This window comes from Poromitra crassiceps (assembly GCF_964638095.1).
Source record: "Poromitra crassiceps genome assembly, chromosome: 22".
In the NCBI taxonomy this organism is placed as follows: Eukaryota; Metazoa; Chordata; class Actinopteri; order Beryciformes; family Melamphaidae; genus Poromitra; species Poromitra crassiceps.
The window spans coordinates 12,936,787-12,959,053 of NC_139647.1; the positions used below are offsets into that span (position 1 = coordinate 12,936,787).

The 22,267-nt window shown below is 45.3% G+C and overlaps 1 protein-coding gene across 1 annotated transcript in view; it reads left to right on the forward strand.

The window, feature by feature from the left end:
- LOC310796162 (heparan-alpha-glucosaminide N-acetyltransferase) overlaps window positions 1-22,267 on the forward strand; it is a gene marked incomplete at its 5' end in the record, with an annotated part of 29,836 nt that overhangs the window by 2,465 nt on the left and 5,104 nt on the right. Inside the window, 10 exons of the mRNA XM_083658305.1 lie at window positions 3,744-3,820; window positions 5,396-5,472; window positions 8,668-8,744; window positions 9,911-9,941; window positions 10,030-10,190; window positions 13,760-13,872; window positions 14,989-15,110; window positions 18,338-18,461; window positions 18,577-18,663; window positions 20,690-20,767. Coding sequence (XP_083514431.1) covers window positions 3,744-3,820; window positions 5,396-5,472; window positions 8,668-8,744; window positions 9,911-9,941; window positions 10,030-10,190; window positions 13,760-13,872; window positions 14,989-15,110; window positions 18,338-18,461; window positions 18,577-18,663; window positions 20,690-20,767 — 947 coding nt within the window. The remainder of the gene's footprint in view (window positions 1-3,743; window positions 3,821-5,395; window positions 5,473-8,667; window positions 8,745-9,910; window positions 9,942-10,029; window positions 10,191-13,759; window positions 13,873-14,988; window positions 15,111-18,337; window positions 18,462-18,576; window positions 18,664-20,689; window positions 20,768-22,267) is intronic.

The following is a 22,267-nucleotide window of genomic DNA, read 5'->3' on the forward strand; positions in this document are numbered from 1 at the left end:
ACAGGTATTTTTTAAGAACATATAGGGTTATCTCAGCTACCATAGGTCTATCATAGCAAATCTACGGTCTCTATCTGTGCATTACAATTGATGCCAACTTTGCAAGTATTCTCTATATTCAAGGCTAATGAAAATTGTTAGTGACATGACTAGGTAATTTAATATTCTTACTTGCTCCTGAAACCTGCTACCTCTTAGACTTCACAAGTACATCAATAGTAGGTGTCAAATCTTAAACTTGAAAAATTGGATTCTCTTGGACTTCTCAGTGCAGTTTTCACACTTTGCAAAGTCATCCTTTGCAAAGTCCAGTCCTATAAGTATCTCGGTGTCCACCTGGACAGTAAGCTGGACTGGAAGAAGAACACAGATTCTGTGTTCAAGAAGGCCCAGTCTCGACTTTTCCACTTGAGGAAGCTTAGATCGTTTGACATCAGCAGGTCACTTCTTCATGTGTTCTACCAAGGTATCCTAGCTAGTGTCCTTTTCTATGCTGTGCTGTGCTGGGGGGGCAGCCTCACAGTCATGGACAGAAATAGGATAAACAAAATGATTAAAAAAGCTGGCTCAGTGATTGGCCTTCCCCCTGATTCCTTGGAGATGATTATAGCCAAGAGAACAAGGAGAAAACTGAACTCTATTCTTTCTTTTGAAGGCCATCCTTTGTTTAATGTATTTAATGCCCTGCGCAGTTCATTTAGCAATAGGCTTCTGATGCCTTGGTGCTCTACTGAGCGATTTAGAAGATCTTTTGTTCCTGCTTCTGTAAAATTCTTTAATGAACACTGCTAGCTCTGTATTGTGAGGCTCTCTCTCTCTCTCTACTGTATTATTGTTATTGTGCTGTATGTTACTGTTTCTTGTATGTATCTGTACTCGCTCTGGTGGCAAACTATGTTTCCCCTCGGGGATTAAGAATAAACACCATACCATACCATCCTTTGGGGCCGGATTGGACCCTTTTGGCGAGACAGTTCTGGCCCGCGGGCCGTATGTCACACCCCTGGTCGTCGACATGATTGCAGTCGTACACATGTATTTACAAGACGAGAGTAAGTGAACCCGTGAGCCTCGCCTCGGCCCTCTGCATCTTTGATCCGCTCGGCTCTTAATCGAGTCAGCAGAGAGGAAGACATCACTTGGCTTGTACACATCCACCGAGGAGAAATTCTCCTCCTCCGTCTCACGGGACATGATGTGTATTGATCAGATAAGACGAGGCTTTCTTGAAAAGGGGATAAAAGAAAAGCTTTTCTGTTTTGTTTTGAAGGCCCGGCTCCCCGTGCGTCCGTGGTGCATTGTGGGTAATACATTAGAGAGCGTTGGAAGGATTAAGGCGTAATGGGATTTTGAAAGCGTCTCTCTCCATAATGTACACTCTACTTAACAATATTGCAGATTATGTTGTAGATCAGACTTTTAAGGCCAAGTAGCCATTATCTGGCAGATATATGGTCAGTGCGACTGCACCCCTCGCAGTATGATGGGCCTCCATTAGCTCCGCAGACCGGTGATTATACAAACTCCCCATAGGACTTGCTCAGCTTAAGTAATGGTCTGGTCAGCAGCTCCAGACAGGTTAGAGTTGCCGTGCGAGGGAATTTTCAAAGTTTACTTCAGCCTTCGCAAGAATTGATTGGCCGACGGGGTTTTCATGAGGTCATCGGTCGAATGCGGTATTCGTAGAAGGATATGTTTCTGTCTGGTCGCTATCAGATCCAACCCCCGTAATCATATTAGTACTGTATTCTGCATAGTACTGCAAAACCACAAGTCACCTGCTGCCCATGCTTTAATTCCCACAAAGAAATCCAGGATATTGACTACGATTAAGTGTTTCGTTCAACTCAAAAGTATCGACGAATTAAAGTTAATCTTGTTGTTTTGAAATGACTCACTCATTTCAATTGAGTGTCTTATTTTGACAGTAATAGAGTGGCTGTTTGCCCACGGTTGCCCTCCATGTGCCGAGAGCTTTATGGTGTTTTTATGAGTGGGACACCAGAGATGCCTGGACTTTTCAGAGGTGATTAAGTGGCTACTCTTTGTTCAGACTGGATGTCATCGTGTGTATCCAGCTGAAGGTTAAAATGGCTTCCTTTTGTTTGTTTTTCCACTACAAACAGTGCGCGTACTGTTTCCCTGTTGTCTCTGCCTTGACGCACGAGGAAACATAGCGCCATCACCTGAGCCCTGTATATGATGTAGTTTTCATAATCGATACCTGTATAATGTTTCACTGACATTTTTAATACTGCTGCTGGTGTTGGTGAGTGTGCGCCAATTTAGCAAACTGAACCCACCTTGCATGTACATTGCCTTTTGGAACAAGTACAGAAGATCCATAGAGATATTTGGCATTATTTACAGTGGACTAATATCATACTATCTATATATTATCTATTAACATGCTACTAACATTAGGGCTGCCACTAATGATTATCTTCATAATCGATTAATCTGTCGATTATTTTCTCGATTAATTGATTAGTTGTTTGGTCTATAAAATGTCCGAAAATGGGAGCAAATGACGATCAGTGTTTCCCAAAGTCCAAGATGACGCCCTTAAATGCCTTGTTTTGTCCACAACTCAAAGATAATATCAGTTTACTGTCATACAGGAGTAAAGAAACCAGAAAATATTCACTTATAAGAAGCTGGAATCAGAGAATTTCGACCTTTTCTCTTAAAATTGTACTCAAAACGATGAATCGATTATCAAAATAGTTGTCGATTAATTTTCTGATCGATTAATTGTGGCAGCTCTAACTAACAAAGTATCTGTTGCTATCATGAGGTCTGATAAGGTTTGTGATCCTATTTCCTATACAGCACATTAGCCAGGCAGAGACGATCTATCCCATAGATTTAAATAGAAAATAAGAAGCGAGCGTCCTCAATGTCTCCCTTTCCTTGCCCTTGCTCCAGTGTAGCCTTACCATTTTCCTTTTTGGATGCCTCCAGGGTTAGATTACCCTGAGCGACCGTTCTGTGATGGATCAGCCCAGAGTTTTCCATTAGGTTTCTGTTTGTCACTTGAGGGATCCCCTCCTCCGACACCGTTGGGGGGCCGCAGGGGAGTCCGGAGGCGGCGGGGGGTAATAATGCCATGCAGAGTGAGACACTTTGGAGTGGCTATCAGGCCTTTTTGGTCCCTGGTCAGATCCCATTGTGATAAGGGAGATATAAGGCTCCTGACATGGACGTCCAGCCAGGCTGTGACGCAGCCCACCACCAGGCTGCCTAGAGACGCTGATCGCTCCAATAAGGGGGCTAGAGCCAGATTACACAATAGAGAGGCAAAGTGGCACGTCACTTCCTGCTTCAGCACTGTACCAGAGATTTTCTTCCGCCATTTATTTTCCCATAGACATTTCGTAAAATGCTTATAAAAAGGGTTTTACTTGGTCAAACCAAACGTTTCGGCTATATTTAGAATGGGGAGAGACCATAGAACATTTCACTTGGACCAAAACAAAAAGAAAACATTTTCTTTAAATCTGCAATTCTTTTACGTTTTGGTCCGAGTGAAATGTTACGCGATCTCTCCTGTTTCTAAATATATCTGAACCGTTTGGTTTGAACAAGTAAAACCATTTTTCTAAGCATTTTACGAAATGTCTATGGGAAAATAAATGGCGGATGAAAATCTTTGCTACAGTTGCTGAAGCAGGAAGTGACATGCCACTTTGGCTCTCATATACCCATTTGTTAACATTACCTTTCCTCATTGTGTTATCCAGCGCTTCTGGTGGCAGCTCTCCTCCTGGCTCTAATCGCTGTCTTATCTGTCGCGGCACCCTACATCTACCGGTACCTGGTTGTTCTCTTTTGGCATTAGCCTCAATGAAAATATCATCCCTCATTGATGACTCGTCCAACATAACCAGACAGACCATGTTTACTGTCTCCTTTAACAGGAGGCGTTGTACATCCAATCTGATCAAGACCGTTTGCTGCCGAGGCCCACAGTACTCAGTGGATATTGTAAGTATTATGCTTGTACTAATGTGCAGTATAAGCATTAGTTACAGATCAATGTCACACACAAAAACACAATTTGATTGATTTGAATTAGAATCGTAAAATCGGAAAAGTATTCCGATCCATTTCCATCAAAATAGCGCTCAAATCTTGGTCTTCTGTGGTCCTCTGTGGTCTTGCAAGACACACGAGGAAGCCCAATACACTCCTGCTTCTCAAAGGTTCCCTAAAAACCGTATAAATATATATAAACATTATTTTTAATTAATTATTTTTAATTAATTTAATTATTTTTAATTAATTTAACATTACTTTAATTGTATTTTCATGTTAATTTCTTCTTTGTTGTTCGTTTTCTCCTTTTCTAACCGTTCCTAGCATAGACCCTTTTCACGGGGGCCATCTTGTGTCGAAAAGCCAGGGTAAACACTGGTGCAAGCAAAACACTGAGGGTTTCCACCTTCCAATCGTGGAAGTTGGGTAACCCTCATTCGTGTTTTGCTTGCACCTGTGTTTACCCTGCCTTTTTGACACAAAATGGCCCCCCATGAAAAGGGTATATTTAAGTATTCAGGTTGCACACTAAGCAACCTGAATGCATTCACACGATTTTATCTCGTAACTTTCACACCAAAAAACTGCCTTTGTGCTATTTTTTTTTTTTATCAAAAGTTGACTTTGCCTTGATCCAGATACACATTGCATTATTTTCATTGGCCCGACTGTGCAGCCTGAGAAGCATCCTGCAATTGCCCTGAGACTCCAGTCGTCAAGCCGTTTGGGAGACAGTAATGGAATGATTGATACAAATGTTAGCAGAGCCCATTGTGCAGCAGACTTAACAGGGGCAGCGACGGAGCGCCGCATCCGTCCACTCGTCTTGGTTCGGGGCAGGAGGCCGCTGTGTCTTCTCGGTGAGCATGAATGGCTCCTCTCATCCCCTCTATGCAAGATGTCTCTGTCTTCCATATGCTGTCTGGATGGCATTCAGATCCATCATAACATATTAGCGCTCGGGTCTTCCTTCCTGCTCTGGCTCTTTAAACTGCTGTGCCGAGGCTGAGGCCACTCAGGCTAATCCAACTGGGAGGAGGGCAACAGGCCAGAGTCATCCCGCTCCTCCTGCCTGCAAGACAAGATGGGAAGAGTGGCGCCACCGCTGCTCGGCACAAGCTCGACCCCATTGTTGGAGAGTTTTAAGGAATTCTGACCCATGTGGCCGCGTTTCATTTCCGCCTTTGTCAATGTTATCACATCGCGGAAACAATTGACGGCCACGACTTAATAACTTTCGAACACGTTTGCAATTAAAAAATGTCAGCAACGTTGTTATGTGAATGCTGTTATGTTGAAGCTTTGAAGCCATTGCACTGGTTAAACTTTAACATGACACTCTATTCTGTCTGTGCAGGATGGAGCTGGTGAAGACGAGGCTGCGACCGCTAGACCTAACGCGACGCGTCTGCGCTCGCTGGACACCTTCCGGGGGTATGTTCAGCATCAACAACAACAATGCTGTTTATCCGCCTATCACCACATTGCGAACCCGTTCACATCTTAATTCTTTTTGGGGCCCGTCTCAGGCACGATGAAGATCCACAGGCCCCCAGCATAATGACTAATTACAGGGGTCACAGTCTGGCCACACGGTCCCTCAAGCTCTTGTTATCAGGCACTAGCTGTGGGCAACGAGTTCTGATATCTCTGTGTCCAGGGTTTCGGAACAGCATGTTTCTGTTGGACAGGAGTGATGCATTTGATTGAATCTGGGCTCCCTGCTAGCCTTAATTGTAGCCCGGGGGTAGAGACAAAGCACGCCTCTCTGGAAACAGGATGCTGGTGTGGCTTTGACCTCCCCCTTGCCAAATAATTGATGTAATAATACAGTCAACATATCAGCACACATCCACACAGGCCATAGATCTCCTGCCAAAAATGGAGAGAGCGAGAGGAAATCCAACGGTACACAGGCAGCAGCATCCAGCAAGACGACGACGACTGCCATCTCCTCCATCTGCGGCTTTTCTTCTGGACGAAATGGGATCTCAAACCGCCATGAATACGCTGCGGGAATTCAAAAGACCACATTGTTTTATTTAATTTGGAGCCCCGAATTGGTTTAGTGCCTTTACAACATCATTTTTAAAAGGTCCAAAGGAAAGGATAAATGAAAAACTATTTCTGTTTAATTTTCCCTGTACTTATAGTTGCCACTTATTGCCCCGAGTCTTGTTGAGTCTTATTAGTTGAAATGTCAATCTGGGGCCTATACAGATATGTACATATCGATGTGCTTATTGGTTCCTGTAAAAGTGGAATTCTCATACCCGACAACACACTTAATCAAACCGTGACTCAGCGCTCGAGATTAACGCAGCCCGAGCCTCAACCCGATGACTTACGATCCATAACCCTGATAAGTAACAACTTTCTACAGAGAGCAGAAGCATCCGTCATCTGGCAGAAACGCTGACACAGACGCAAGATTTCTGACGGCCGTCGGCCGGGGGGGCGTTTTCCTCCCTCGCTGAAAGCTCTCCTGCTCATTCCTCACACTGCACCGACGTGATATAGAACAGTAGACTTTTTGTTTTGCGCCTTAATTTTTCTAAAAGGATTTGGATTTTTAATCTTGTGCCACGCTGCTAAAAGCCTGTCGTCGTCGTCGCCGGGCTCCCCTTTCTGTCGGAAATCGCACAGTCAGTCAGTTAGCTGTGCTTTTACAACAAGGAGCAACAGCTATTACAGCAAAACAATGGATTGTCATGTTGCTGCAGTTTTACCTTATTTTGATCATGATCCAAGTTTGCCCTCTGCTTGGCTGTAACAGGAGTTTAGCTAATCTGTGATAATGCACAAAAAGCAATACTTCTCATTGTGATATGCTTTAATGTTTGACCACAGAGAGAGGGAGAAAAGCACATTGGCATTTTCACTCGAGCAGCACCGCCATTTGTTATGACTAGATTGGGTTTCCATGTACTTGATGTGGGCCCGTGATAATGTAAGGAGGTAACTGGATACTCAATAGTGATATAGTGTAACTATCCATTTGCAACGGTTACAATGTACTGAGCTAAGACTCTTAATTGGCAACGCATGTTACATTGATCCGAATCAAAGAAGTCCATAAGCGTCTATCAGTAAGCCATAACCAGTTGTCATTGCCGTAACGCGGACACGTCTATCTACAATTTGATAGCTATAAATCACAGACACTGATTTCCCGGACATGAATTAAGTCCTATTATTGGACTGACAAAATATTCAATGGAGGCCTTCAGGGGGATACAGTATTTATGAGTGCAGGAAACCAGCCCATGATGCTGCGGCCAGAAGATTTTCTGTTTGTTTGGAGTTCACAATAAATTAATTAAGCGCTTGTAGTTTCCCTTCATCAGAATTAGCAGTCAGTGTCAGATGTGTGCGTGAGTGTATGTATGCGTGTGTGTGTGTGCGTGTGCGTGTGTGCGTGTGCGTGTGTGCAGCATCGCTAATGTAATCTGACTAAAATGGTGCAATTATAACGAGAGAGGCCTTGGAATCAGACACCCAAAGTGTTTTAATTAAAAAGATGGGCAATAAGTCCCTATATTGCAGTGATTTGCACTGGGTCTCATCTGGATAGTGATTTAACCTTTGTCTTTGTCACTATGGCGACTAATGGATATATTCGTCAAAATTGAAACGAGAGAGAGAGAGAGAGACACAGAGAGAACACGCACACGCGCGTGCAAGCACACACACACACACACACACACACACACACACACACACACACACCAGGGTTGACTCTATTTTAATAGCCCTTTTGAGATGATAGTGGCCGATTAAAATCTTGTATCAGCAGGTTAGGGCTAAAAGGAGCAGTAATGGCTTGGTGCACCTCTTAATTGAATCTGGGCAGAAAAACAAGGGGAGGCAGAGGGAGATACAGTGCACCTTATCAGGCGCTCTTTTCCTTGGAGGTTGTCTTTAATCGCCTTATGGCTCTTAAAGACCCCGTTATGTTTTCCGTTTTCTTTTTGATGAAATAACACATGAATCACGAGCATAAACTGAGGTTTTACAGATGATGAAAGGATTGAAGCCGGAGCCCCTTTGGCAGCTTTGTGCTGTGTAACGCAGCCTCCCCGGTTTCCTGACGTGCAGTACAAACACCTTCTCCCATGGTGGCTGATTCAGTGTTGTAGCACTCCATCACGTGCGCGCTGCGTTTCGCCAGCTTTGGCTAGCGCTAAAGTATAAAGTGTATCATATATTAGAGGCAAGAAGTCTTTGCTCAGCACTCCTGCTTGAGGAGATCCAGAGGACAAGTGTTCATTTCCTGAGTGATTCATAACGCTTAGATTGCATTACCTTGCATTTTGGTGTGTGACAGAATGAAAGCCCCTCCCCCCTCCTGGCCTCTTTAACTTCAATTCACAAGTTAATATCTGTATGGAAATCAAAGGATTACGAGTCAGGTGGTTAGAAAACAGAAGTGATTATTTTGATCTGTGTTTCATGTGTTTATGACATCCTAAAAACGTGACGCGATCATTTTTTCCCCCACGCATATTTCCGTTTACTCTGCTGTCTGAAATGTAATGCGGTAATAAGCCCACCAACTAGCATATTGCAGAATTATTCAGTAGCCTAATATGATATGTGATTCTTGCTTTGTCATTTTACTCTTTGCAGGTTTGCAATGACAGTGCTGGTTTTTGTGAACTATGGTGGAGGAGGCTACTGGTTCTTTCAACATGCACCGTGGAATGGTTAAGTACAGTACAAGACATACAAACAATGACTAGGACCAATATTGAGTTAAAATAGCAGTTTATCTTGTCTCCTCCCTTTCCTCTACATCTCCTCCTCTATGATTCAAAGTGGATTTAATAGGTGAGATCAATAAGAGCCCATAGCTTTCACTTGCACTTGGTCGGTTTCATGGAAATTGCAGGTAGTCCTCATATTTATGTCCACTTGGCCTCTTTCCACACAGACAGTGCCTGAAATGCAATGAACGTGTGAACTCAACGCTGTTGTTCGATGGCAGCGTTCTCCTCATCATGTTTAGAGCATGCGTATCCCGTTGCCACTAATTATGATCAATGCCGTCTCAAACCAAACAGAGGTGATGCCATTCTTCATCTGGACCAAGTCAAAGAAAGGCCTGCTCCATCAATGTTTATTATTATTAATAACCAAGGAGGAGAGGAGGAGGAGGAGGAGAGATGCATGTTCATTGTGGCAGTCCCCTCTAGACAGTACTCCTTTAGCCCTTGAGCAAGGCATTTAACCCCCCCAGTTACTCCAGTGGAGCTGCTCAGTGGCCAACAGCAGAGTACGGTCGCTGCTCCACCCTCTGCCGATCTGGGGAGAGCCGTAGACTAGCACCATGCTTCCTCCGACACACGCGCAGTTGCCAGCCGCTTCTTTTCACCTGACAGTGGGGGAGCTTCACCGGCAGGACGTAGCACGTGGGAGGATCACGCTATTCCCACCAGTTCCCTTCCACACCGAACAGGCGTCCCCCGATCGACCAGAGGAGGCGCTACTGCAGCGACCAGGACACGTACCCTCAATCCGGCTTCCCACCCGCAGACACAGCCAATCGTGCCTATATGGACGCCGGAAGTAACACGGGGGGCGCAAATCTGCGACCCTTGTGTATGCTACACTACCCTGACGCCCCCATTTCAAGGGTTGTTTGTTTCATCTTTTCTTTGCTACGGGGTTGCTACTGTCATAGAAGTTTGGATATTTATTAATCACACAAATTGGAACTATAATGACAAATTATAGTCCATGTTTGCAGTCTATTTGGATGATCAGGTTAAGATGAGAGTAGAAAATATGAACACTATACTGGCACGAGATTCAAACGTGTCTGTCTAGTTAACATGACCAACCTAATTGTATGTTTCTGTATTTGTTCCAGGTCTTACTGTGGCAGATCTTGTCATGCCATGGTGAGTCCCATAACCATATTAGGTAAATTCATACATACATACATCAATTTGTTTGAATAACATAACAACGCTGTTGTTTCCTCACAAGGTTTGTGTTCATCATTGGGACGTCGGTGGTGTTTGCGTCCAGAGCCATGCAGAAGAAAGACGTCGCCCGCGTGCAGCGGCTGCGCAAACTCACCTGGCGAATGCTCGTGCTCCTGCTGCTTGGCTTCTGTTTCATCAACTACTCTCCCAGAGACGGGCCGTGTAAGTACACACCGCTCCTCGGAGAGAGGAACCAGGCATCGTTCTTGCTCTGCGTGAAACTAATAGCGTTCTTTCTTTAGGGAACGATTGCATCCTGTGTCTGTGGAGGTGCTTGTTCTGGCTTTTGTTCATTAAAAAGTGAAGGCTTTTGCATAACCAATAACAGGTCCGTTTGCCACATGTACGCCATTACCACCGGTGGAGATGGATGGATTGTTTTCTTAACGTTGGTGCGCCTGTTCACCTGAAAAAAAAACGAGGGTCGATGAAAGCAGCTTGCATTTGCTAATAAAATAAATCCATTAAGAAACGCTGGGCAGTTTTGGCACTGATTCTCTGTGGCAAGTCATTTTAAAATTTCATTAGGAGCACCCATTTCCATTTCCATATTATGTTCTTGCAGGGGGACACTATTACACAGAGCCACCATCTTGCTGCTCCTTCATTATATCCTGCACATGGCTTTCATAATGTCCAATTAGTCAGGTACATAGACAAAGAGCACGGTGAGGGGAGGGGCTGAGCATCCAGGGACATGACGAGGGTAACAGAGCGAAGCTGTTAGAAAAAAAATAAAAAATAAATAAATAAATACTGAGCGTCCACCTGGGGATGCAGCGGGCGCCCTTCACACATTAGCTAGCCCCCGGTGCTAATGGACTTTCCTGGGTGGATGTCTTTGTAACTGGGTTAACAAAAATATTGTTATTGTGTGTGCCGTCGCGCAAAAAAAAAGAAGAAAAATCCCAGCACCAGGGGACGTTTAACAGAGGCAAGATTGAGCAAAAACAAGCACTGTGGTAATGGACAATTACCGACAGATAGTGTTACACACTTCGGCCCCATGCAGCTGCTGTAGTGGAGACACCACACCGCTGTCTGTCGGAGCTGCTCACAAAACCACTTTTTACCATCAACTGCAGGATTGCCCTCTGTCTCCAAGGACGTCCTCGGCTCGGCCCGCTCGGTTCCCGGGGTTTGATCTAATAAGAGAATGGAGTCGTATGATGCGGCTCAATATGTGCAGCCGATTCAATGTCAGACGTGCCAGAATAAGGTGTGAACCTTTTGACATCACAACTGTGAGTCATTTCACATAAACAGAGCTGCTTAGATGATAGATATCAGAATTATGGTCATGTTGGTTTTACGTCATTAGCTGTCTGCTAGGCGTCAGCGCCTCACACATCGCTGCCTCTTGTTGTCATGTGAAAATCTAACTCCAATTATGGTTATTTTCATATTTCAACTTTATCTGCTACATGCTTGAACTAAAGAATGCATGGCGGTTAAGCTCAGTTCTCATTTTGGGGATACAAGGTTCTCACCTGACAACGACAATTTTGCCTTGTGCTCCAGGTGGCATTTTTAATATTTCAACTTGGATTCTTTGATAGTATTTCTCCTTTATTGGGTACAGAGAGCAGGTGAGATGAAAGAGTCAAATTTGAGCCTACAGGGAATCAATGCACTGCAGTCCACTGACCTGCAGAACTCATCTGTGACTTAAGAAGTTCTCTTTTTGAAAAGATTGTAGCTTGATCGTTCGCTCTACTTTATTCTTCATAAGGCCGTATTCAGTTTGTGTTCGCTTCCACTGTGGAATCGCTTTCACTGCGTCTCTCACAGAAAGTGCTCAGAGATGGGAAGTGGGCACCAGCCCCGCTTTCAAACTTAAATGATATTGAACGTTTAGAAAAGCGTCTCCGTTTCACAAAAAGAGGGAGAAATTGATCAGAAGCTGAAGGTAGTGAGCAGGAGTGGGGGTGGGGGGGGGGGGGGGGGGATCGATACAGCATAGTATCGTGATATTTTGTGGGCAATATATCGTATCGTATCGAATGCCAAGTATCGTGATATTTTATTGTGCAAAATGACAAGTGCATCATGCAACATTTATGACAGTGTTGGTCAGTCTGTCTGCTTGACAATCCCATTTTGCTCCAATAAAAATGATTGAAGTGAGATGAACAGACTGGAAACTTTATCTGATTAGATCAAACAAATGTTGACAAAGTTTTTGGCGACATAATTTGCAGTTGAAAAAAGGTAATAAATCACAATATATCGCAATAACTCATTATATCGCAATACTATCAGATCGTGACTTAAGTATCGTGATTATATCGTATCGTGGGGCACCAGTGATTCTCACCCCCCTAGTAGTGAGGAGAGGTACTGTCAAACGAAACGTGAAAATATGCGAGTCTCAGTTTGCAGCAGATAAACCTCAAACTATGACTTCTTTGGGGCGGATTTTGAAGGATTGCTTTTCTTATTTAACATTGAGGTGATGTCGCGAGGGGACAGATGCACAAAGCCACGGAAGAGGGGGGCGTAACCTGCAAACAAAAGTGTCATTAGTCTTTGGAAGAGCTTCCTCTTTTCCTGTGAGAAGAGAGACTTCCGCCTCTGATTTGATTTGTCCAGATCAATGATTGGGATTACATTGTTTTTACAGCACTTTGTGCGCCAAAGAGCTTTTCAATTAACTAATGTGCAGATTACCATCAATCTCTCCACCAAAGGCCATTCCTATCCTCCCCCAATTTGCAGAGACCCAGAGATAACTGGGAATCTTTGATGAGCTTCACACACCTCCACATCCGACAGGCTGACACCATTTCCTCCCGCCGTGTCCGTCATTCTCCTTCAGGGAATAATCTATATCTTTTTTTGGGGCCGATATCATAAATTTCCTGTTTTATAGTTGGCTCAAGTCAGCAGGAATAGCTTCTCACCGCTGAGTTATATCTGCATCTTCTCTTATTAGATCTGAGCTCGTGAAGGGTATTGTAGTGGTAAAAGCTCTCCATAGGGCCATCGAGACCCGGGTTCAATTCCTGGCAGCGGTACTTCCGGGTTGGTCAGATGGTCCTACAGACACTATTGGCCGTGTCTGCGGGTGGGAAGCCGGTGGGGGTATGAGTCCTGGTCGCTGCACTAGCGCCTCCTCTGGTCTGTTGAGGCGGCTGTTCGGGGAGGGAGGGAAACTGGGGGGGGGGGAATAGCGCGATCCTCCCAAGCTGCTGGTGAAACTCCTCACTGTCAGGTAAAAAGAAGCAGCTGGCGACTACACATGTTATCTGAGGAAGCGTGTGCTTGTCTCTACAGCTCTCCCCAGATCAGCAGAGGAGGTGGAGCAACGACTGGGACAGCAGGGAAAATTGGCCAAGCACAATTGGGGAGAAAATCTGAAAAGACTTGATCAAAAAAAGTATCAAAACATCTGAGCTCATAAATTCATGAAATTCACATCTATGCTGCTGCAGCTCATGTTGTGTGCCTGTGTCTGTGTGTGTGTGTGTGTGTGTGTGTGTGTGCGTGTGCATGTGTTGTGTTTGTGTGTCTGTATGTGTGTGTGCGTGTTGTGTGTGTGTGTGTGCGTGCGTGTGTGAGAGAGAGAAGACCACAGTTGTGTTTTGTGAGGGCTCATGCTGTGTGTGTTTCTGTGTGTGTGTGGGGGGGGGCATGTGTGCGTATATGTGTGTGTATGTGAGAGAGAGGACCACAGTTGTGCTGTGAGGGCGTTCATGCTGTGTGTTTGTTTGTTGTTGACCATGTTCCAGTGTCCTGGTCCTGGCTGAGGATCCCCGGAGTCCTGCAGCGTCTGGGGTTCACCTCCTTTGCGCTGTCTCTCATGCAGACTTTCTGGGGCCAGACCGAAATCCCACTGCGAGGGGTGAGCCGCTCTGTCAAGTTCACTTTCACCAGGCATCACTCATCAGGCTCATTATATAGCAGGAAGCAATCCACCCTAAATCACTTAAATGCGGTCTAAAAAAAGCTAGCTATTGGTGGTAAATAGTGCATTTCTGGGCCCATTTTGTACTACAATGGTGTTTAATAGCAGGACATTTTTCAGTAACAGTAAACAACAGGTATAGAGACACTGCATGAAATAGGGCATGCTCATCACGGGGGAAAAGCTCCGTTCATTTCCACACACCAGCGTCATTTTCCTTGAATTAAACATAGCTAAAAGCTGTTGTGTGGTGGGCTGCGCAGACAACAAATGTAAAAAATCGCCAGTTAAAGTTTTTTTTGTACTCCTGAGCAAAACAAGGAAGCCATTGAGAATTGGCGAGAAGAAAAATGTGGATCTAGCTGTCAAGAAGTAAGTTGGAGTGTTCATCTTCCGTATATACGATCTTTTTGTGCAACACGCAACCATGCACGTGACATAGGAGAACGCCAGGATTGGAGGGGGGGGGTTTCCGTTTTCCCCCGTCTTGGGCGTGGTTTCTGAATGATGACGCATTATGCAGTGTCTATTGGTAGCAGTTCCACAGAATTAAAGAGTGAGGGCTCTTTCAATCTATCCATCCATCCAATAGACTCTTCTCACGAGGGCCATTTTGTGTCGAAAAGGCAGAATAAACACAGGTGCAAGCAAAACACTAATGAGGGTTTCCAACTTCCAATCATGGAAGTTTGAAACCCTCATTAGTGTTTTGCTTGCACCTGTGTTTACCCTGCCTTTTCGACACAAAATGGCCCCCGTGAGAAGAGTCTATCGTAGAAGAGGCAGGATACGAATTTCTCCATTGAGAGGTGGTTTTTAAAGGGTTAAAATTCTGAGTAGGAATGGAAATTTGGTACCTCAGGGGAGGAGGGATGTTACTAATGAAGAAACAAACAAACAAATCATTTTTTCACCTTTGACCTTTGAATCTTGCGTGTTCTCATCACGTTAGAGGACACTTTCCGTCCTCTAATAGTACAAGTGGATAACAATTCTAACGGCGTGCTTAAAGGTTAAGACTGTTTCACTTAAGATGAACTCTGTGTGATGCAGCATCGCTGGTGGAGCCCGGTCCAGGATGTGGTCCTCTACTGGCCTGAGTGGCTGTTCATCATCCTGCTGGAGACAGTATGGCTGTGCCTCACCTTCCTCATGCCTGTACCCAACTGCCCTACGTAAGTCCAAGCGGCCGCGGCGTAAATCATCACAAGGCTAAAGCGCCAGTCGTCATGCGATTGGCCCAACCCAGTCGTGGCTGCCTAACCGCACTGTTACTGCTCGTTTATATTACCTCACCAATATGGTCAAAGTATAAATTTCTTCCATTTCCCAGTCCGTGCCGAGGTAATTTTCTATTTGGGCCATTGTGGCGGTGTAGCGGTGGTGTTAGTGTGCCGCGCCAAATGTGTTGCCCGGTGTTATGAACCGCTGTGATTTATGGGTCTGTGGTGGATGCTTCAGAGGGCATAATTAGCCAATCTCAGTCTGTCATGTGCAATAAGAGGAGCAGAGGCAGAGGATTCATCTTCCTCGCTCGGTGTCTCCCTCCTCTCCATCCTGCTCAGTGCTGCTTTCTGTGTGTGTGTGTGTGTGTGTGTGTGTGTGTGTGTGTGTTTTATCCTGTCTCTGTGCCTGACCCTGCACAGCACGGCTGTGTAGAATGCAGTGTTCACAGCTTAGTGAGTTCACACGGGGTAGCATTGCTTCTCACACAGCCGTTTCTATTTTTCCAACACCTGATTGGTTTAGTTTTATTAGGGAACGTGGGCTGAGTTGAAGTTGTGGCAACAAATTGATCTCATACCAACTGTAGAAAAACAATCTGCCTGAGCAGCCCAGACTGGCTGACTTTTACGTATTGATTTTTTTTTATTAACTGTTTTTGATCTGATTTTAATGGTTTACCTTTCTGATTCTTAATTGGCTTTCATTGCTTTTTAATACAAATGTTGTCTTTTTTCTTTTGCTTTTGACTATTTATTATTGGACTCAAATGCACGACACAGACTAAGGAGGTTGGAGGTGGAAAAGGATTTATTGAAGTTCGGGATGGTGGTACCTTGGGGAATGGGATGAAGAGAAGGGAAAGGTGGAAGGCAGACAGGCTGGCTGGAGTGGCGTGGAGATAGGCCAGGAAACACAAAGGAATCCAGAAGGATGGAGAAATGGTAGCTGAGGTTGAAGTCAGGTTGGTAGGCGGAACTGTGGGGATCACGGAGACGCAGATTATAATAATAATAATAATAATACATAGGTTTTATATAGCGCTTTTCTGGGGAACTCAAAGACGCTTTACAATACATAGAAAAGTAATACAGTAAACAAAACTAAATAACAAGAACGAAAACAAATACAAATCAATAGATTGCAGAGATGGAATGGTGGTTAGAGGTAGAAGTCAGATATTGTAGGCTGTTTTGAAGAGGTGGGATTTGAGTTGGGTTTTGAAGGAGGTGAGTGAGTCAGAGTTTCTGATATTGAGGGGCAGAGAGTTCCAGAGGGTTGGGGCAGCGATGGCAAAGGCTCTGTCCCCCGTGGTGCAGTGCTTGGTTTTGGTGATGGGGGTGAGGAGGTTGGCATCAGCAGAGCGGAGACGGCGGGTGGGGGAGTGGTGCTGGAGGAGATCTGTTAGGTAAGAGGGGGCCAGATTATTGAGGGCTTTGTAGGTGATGAGCAGGATTTTGAAGTGGATATGGTGTTGAATGGGGAGCCAGTGGAGATGTTGGAGGATGGGTGTGATGTGTTCTCTTGAGCGGGAGTGGGTGAGTAATCGGGCAGCTGAGTTTTGGATTAAACAAAGAACAGAACGCAAACACAGAATGCTGGTAGTAAAACACTAGAATGGCTCAAAACAGAGTACACTGACACTGACTATGACCTGACGAAGAGTGACTGGCAAACCAGGGAAGATATCCTGTGCGTTGATGAGCAGATGGGAAGCAGGTGAGCAGGATGTACACAAGCTGCTGCAGGTGTGAAGGACGACCTGAGGGAGCCAGAAGAACAGGGAAGAGAGACCACGCCACACACATCCACACAACTAAGCATGGACAGGGAGAGAGTCAGCCAGGGGAGCATAGGAAATACAAGGAAAACACAATGGCTAGACAGGGATCATGACGGTAACCCCCCTGCCGCCAAGGGACGGCTCCAGGAACAGGAGACCACCGCAGCTCTGGAACAGGAGACCACCGCAGCTCTGGAACAGGGATCTTTTGCGGCCCAGGAACAGCAGAATGCTGCGGCCCAGCCGGAACAGAATATTGCTGCAGTTCAGCGAGGACTGGGGATTGCTGGGGAACGGAGACTCTGAGACGCTGGGGAACGGAGACGCTGGACTGTCAAGAAAGCCAGTGGCGTTGGGGGGCCATGGGTTCCCCCATGAAAATGGCTAAGCGAGTCCATTCATAGGGTGACTGCTGGACGTCATGGTGGTTGGCCAGCTGCTGCACAGCAGACTCCTGGTGTTCAGGAGAGGCCAGACCAGGACAGGCAGGAGCAAGACGGGTAGGAAGCAGAAAGCTCGCCGGCTTGGAACAGACAGGTTCAGGACAGACAGGAAATGGGCTAGTCAGTTCAGAACAGACAGATTGCAGGCTCACGAACCCGAGCCTAACCCGACAGGAGTGCAGGCTTGCTGCCAGCAGCCCGAGGTGTAGGCTGAAGGCTAGCAGGTCCAAGGCTACCTGAATGGCACTTGGGCTTGTAGCTCGACTGCGGCTGCTGGGGCTTGGGCTGGGTCACATGGCAAAATCCAAGCTGAAAGCTAGCTAGCCAGTTGATAGCAGACGTGCTGCTTGACACCGGGCAGAGTCAGCAAACAGGAAATGGTCTGAACCCCCCCGGAGCTTTCTTCCACAAACGGGAGATGAGAGGGTTGGGGTGTGTTTGCTGGGTCCATGCTGGACGGGTCTTACTGTCACGAGTTTGCTTCTTGGACCCAAATTCAGGACACAGACTAAGGAGGTTGGAGATGATTGATTGAAGTTAGGGTTGGTGGTACCTTGCGGGATGGGATGAAGAGAAGGGAAAGGTGGAAGGCAGGCAGACAGGCTGGAGTGGCGTGGATATAGGCCAGGAGACACATGGGATCACATGGAATCCACGAGGAAGGTGGAGAAACACCTGTGAAGGTGAAGACACAGGGGATCCAGAAGGACGGGGAATGGTAGCTGAGGTTGAAGTCAGGCTGGCAGGCGGTTAGACAGACAGGGGAGCGTTAGGAACACAAAGGATGGGGAATGCAGGGAAAACACAAGAGCGAGACAGACAGGCATCATAACTGTAATTGGTTTTTGAAAAGTGCTACACTGTTGCTACAAATAGCAACAGTGATGATGATGAAGATGATGATGATGATGATGATGATGATGATGATAATTTCACTCTTGTCTCCTAACAGAGGTTATTTGGGAGCCGGTGGAATCGGTGATAATGGTCTCTATCCTAACTGCACTGGGGGTGCAGCAGGATACATTGATAGGAGGATGTTCGGCGACAACATGTACAGATATCCCACATGCAGGGTAAGAGCTTTCTCGTGCACTGTTCATTACCTTAATATCACAAAGCCATGCAGAGAGATGGCATTAAAACCCTCAGAACAACCCAGTTGGACCTTTTTCATTGTTCATTTTGCAGGAGATGTATCAGACCACGCAGCCCTTCGACCCAGAGGGGCTTCTGAGTACAATCAACTCCATTGTCCTGGGATTCATGGGGATGCAAGTAAGCTCATGTATTTCTCTTGTTTAACCCATTGATACCTGATGCAGCATTTGTGTGTGTATCCCTTTAAGACCGCGTTAACGTGGTTCGCGGTCTTAAAGGGATACGCACACAAATGAGGAATATACACGCAAATGCTGCATCAGGTTTCAATGGGTTAATTCAATACATTTCTTTTCTAAATGTTCCTTTGCCTTTTTTTTAAAGGTCTCATACAGTTTTCATGATTTTGCTTTCAGAACACAATGGCTCAGGATAGGAATAATGTTCTTCACGATGTTTTGCTAATAAATATAGTGTCGTTAAATAGGTAGTTTATGTGAAGATGAAGTCCTCACAATATTGGACTGAGACAAGAGCAGCTCTTCTCCTTGAGGTAAACCTGCTCAGTGGAGGCTTTCCAGTTCAGGATTTCAGTCATTCTTTCAAGTGACTTCAAGGAACTTTTACCAAGTTATGAAGTCCGAAGTAGCATCTTTCTTTCACTCGCTTCAAAAACAAATGAACGCGCTAGCTAGCCAATATCTTAGCAACAGAAACGGTGGTGCTCATGGGGAATGCAGTCTTCATTCCGGGAAAACACTACCTCTTTTGTCCACAGGGGCCTTGTAGCTGCTTTAATGAGGGAGCCAATCAGGAATCAAGTCCAGTTGTGATGCATTTTCTGGACTAAGTCTGAAAAATGCTTCTTTTTTTTTTAAATGAAGTTACTTTAAATTGAATCCACTCAAAATCAAAGTTTGACACTGCCTCCATTAAACATCTTTGTTAATAAATTATCTGTATTTAAACAGAGAGACATTCGAATTTCTATCACTCCTCTTTCAGTAAAGAATCCGTGACATTCCCTCTTTGTCGCATAAATCCAATATATTAATAACGACCTCCCTTGCTTTGTGAGACTGCAGTTAACTCAGTACCTAAACGGAGGTTGTCTGAAAGTCATCCTGCCGCCTCATTGTGAGCGAGTGCACAGCTGCCCTCCTTTATTGACACTGAAACGTTGTCAGAAAGTGAAGAAAGAGCGTCGGGCTGTTCAGGCCCGGAGTCTGTGAGCCAGGCAGCTCACGCACTGTGATGGCCACAGTGTCACACATAAGCATTTTGTGCGGCGGTGGGAAGCTGCCACGCAAAGGAGGCCGCATTGCACAATTCCCGGTGGGCGGGTTAGCCTCGAGCCCGTCCGTCAGCGAGTCTTAGACGACACGCCAGGTGTCCCTGCCCTCCTCTGTGTTAGCCCAGCGCTAATGTCCCCAGCTGAGACGTATTCATCACCGCCAAATTAATCAGAGAGCGCGGGGATGACTTACACCCCACATCTGGCTCGGGTCGGGCGGGACAGGGGGGAAGAGCGACGCGACGGGTCAGGGACACGGCGTTGACACTCACATCCCCGGGACTATTCGACAAATACATTGACGAGCCAGGTTGCTGGTATTCCGTGTTGGGGATAACTCGTTACAAAAGTAACATATTACATGTAATATATTACTTGTAGCAGTAACTCAGTAATATAACTTATTACTAATAGGATTTCAGTAATATTATACCAGTTACTTTGTCAACTAACATATTTAGTTACAAATTGAGTTTTTTTTATTATCAAAGCATATATTTAAATAAAGATACAATATTTTCCTAATCAAATTGTTTTTTTTTTAAATGCAAATAACCACTATAGATGACAATAACAAAAGGAAGAGGATAACATTCAGAATTTTGAACTGTTTACACCGACTTTAAGACGGTTGAAATGTGGCGGCGATGTCATTCTGCTACTGCTGTTATTTTGGTGAAAGTAATGCAAAAGTAGTGTAATAAGTAACAAGTTACTCTACTCAGACACTAATATTGTAAAGTAACGTATTACTTTCAAATGAAAGTAACTAGTAATATGTTGTATATTACATTTTGAAAGTACGGTAACTTGCCCAACACTGCTGGTGTTTACATGGTATTTCTCATTAAACGTATAGGATTGAATGAGCTGTGGTCTCTGCGTTTATCTCTGTCTCCTTCTCCACAGGCGGGGAAGATTATCATTTTCTACCGGGGAGCGAACGTCCACATCATGTGTCGATTCCTGCTGTGGGCCGTCATCCTGGTACGTCACGTCACACGGCAAAGCTGGCAAAGTCATTCTAGCCTACGTCTTATTTTACTCTTGGTCTGTCGCAAACACCTCAAACCAGGAATTACAGTAGCCTATGATAAGACGCCATTGATCGGTTGAAACGCAAGAAACACAAATCACTCAAAGATGACCCATTCGATGCCTTGCAGCTCTTAATTAATTAATTAGGAATTAATTAATTAATTAAATAATGCCTGTTACACATGACTTACACAGCGGAGAGTACTTTTAAATGTCTTGCGGGTTGACTTTGCCCCGCAGGTAAACTGATGTCATGTGTTTTTCCAGCTACTCGTTTATTATTAGTCATAGTTTTGCCAAAAAAGCATTCATTACCAGGACTCGGCAGAAGACGTGTCTGTGTGTGTGTGTGTGTGTGTGTGTGTGTGTGTGTGTGTGTGTGTGTGTGTGTGTGTGTGTGTGTGTGTGTGTGTGTGTGTGATGTGTGATCTCAGCACAATTAGACAACGGGCCATGTGTGGCCGTGTGTGGCCGTGTTTCCGGGCAGACATGGGTATCCGGCGCCTCGGGGGATACACACCGTCTCACGTTGCCCTGCTGTGTCTCACATGTGGTTTAAGAATATAAGATTGGAGCATATTACTTACAGTGAGCGAAAGAGCTCATGTTTTCCTTTCCATCCATGCACGAAAATCTGCTGAATAGCATGGTTAGCACATCCGTTTCCTCCCCAGACACAATAGACTGACAGACGAGATTATAGATAAAATAGTGTGATGTGCTTGTTTTCGTTTGGTTTTTACTCATGACGTAGTAGAATAAAGTCCGTTCAGATCCACATGCAGAATATTGTTGCGTGTGTAAAGATAAATCTCTCCATTAGAAACAACTGCCATTGTTGAAAACAAGTTAATGAATCTGCTGGGATAGCATGCTGCAGGTCATTATTTGTTTTGGATCAGTGCTCATTCTGGGTGGTCTCAAACTATATAAAAAAGAGGCAAGCTGGCCACACTTTCATTTAGAGGGGGGAATGGCGTCCCACAGGGAGAGGCCCAAGTGTTATACGAGATGAGCCGTTTTGCATTTGTAAACCCTACGAAAGCAGGGCCCGTCTGTTCTAACGAGATTGATAGAATTGCACGTAGAAAAGCCCGGGTATCGTAAATCGCACGCGGTCACCGGTTGTGCGTACAGAGACATGCTGCAGGGATGTGGAGAGTCTGCAAAAGGGGGCTTTTAAGTAGGAGCGTCCATGCTGCTGGATGGAGGCAGACATCCTGAACTGCCAGCGCTCTGACCTGGCGCGATGATGGAGAGGAGTTGGCTGCATCACTGATCCTTTGAAATCGAACTACACGGGGGGAGAGGAGCAGGGGGGGGGCGAGCGAGCCAATAGACTTAGTCAGAGAAGCACACAGAGAGAGAGAGAAATAGAGGCAATTAGCTTTAAGCTGTTTAATTCTATGCCTATTCTGTTATTTTAGATATCAGGTTCTGTGTGGGGAA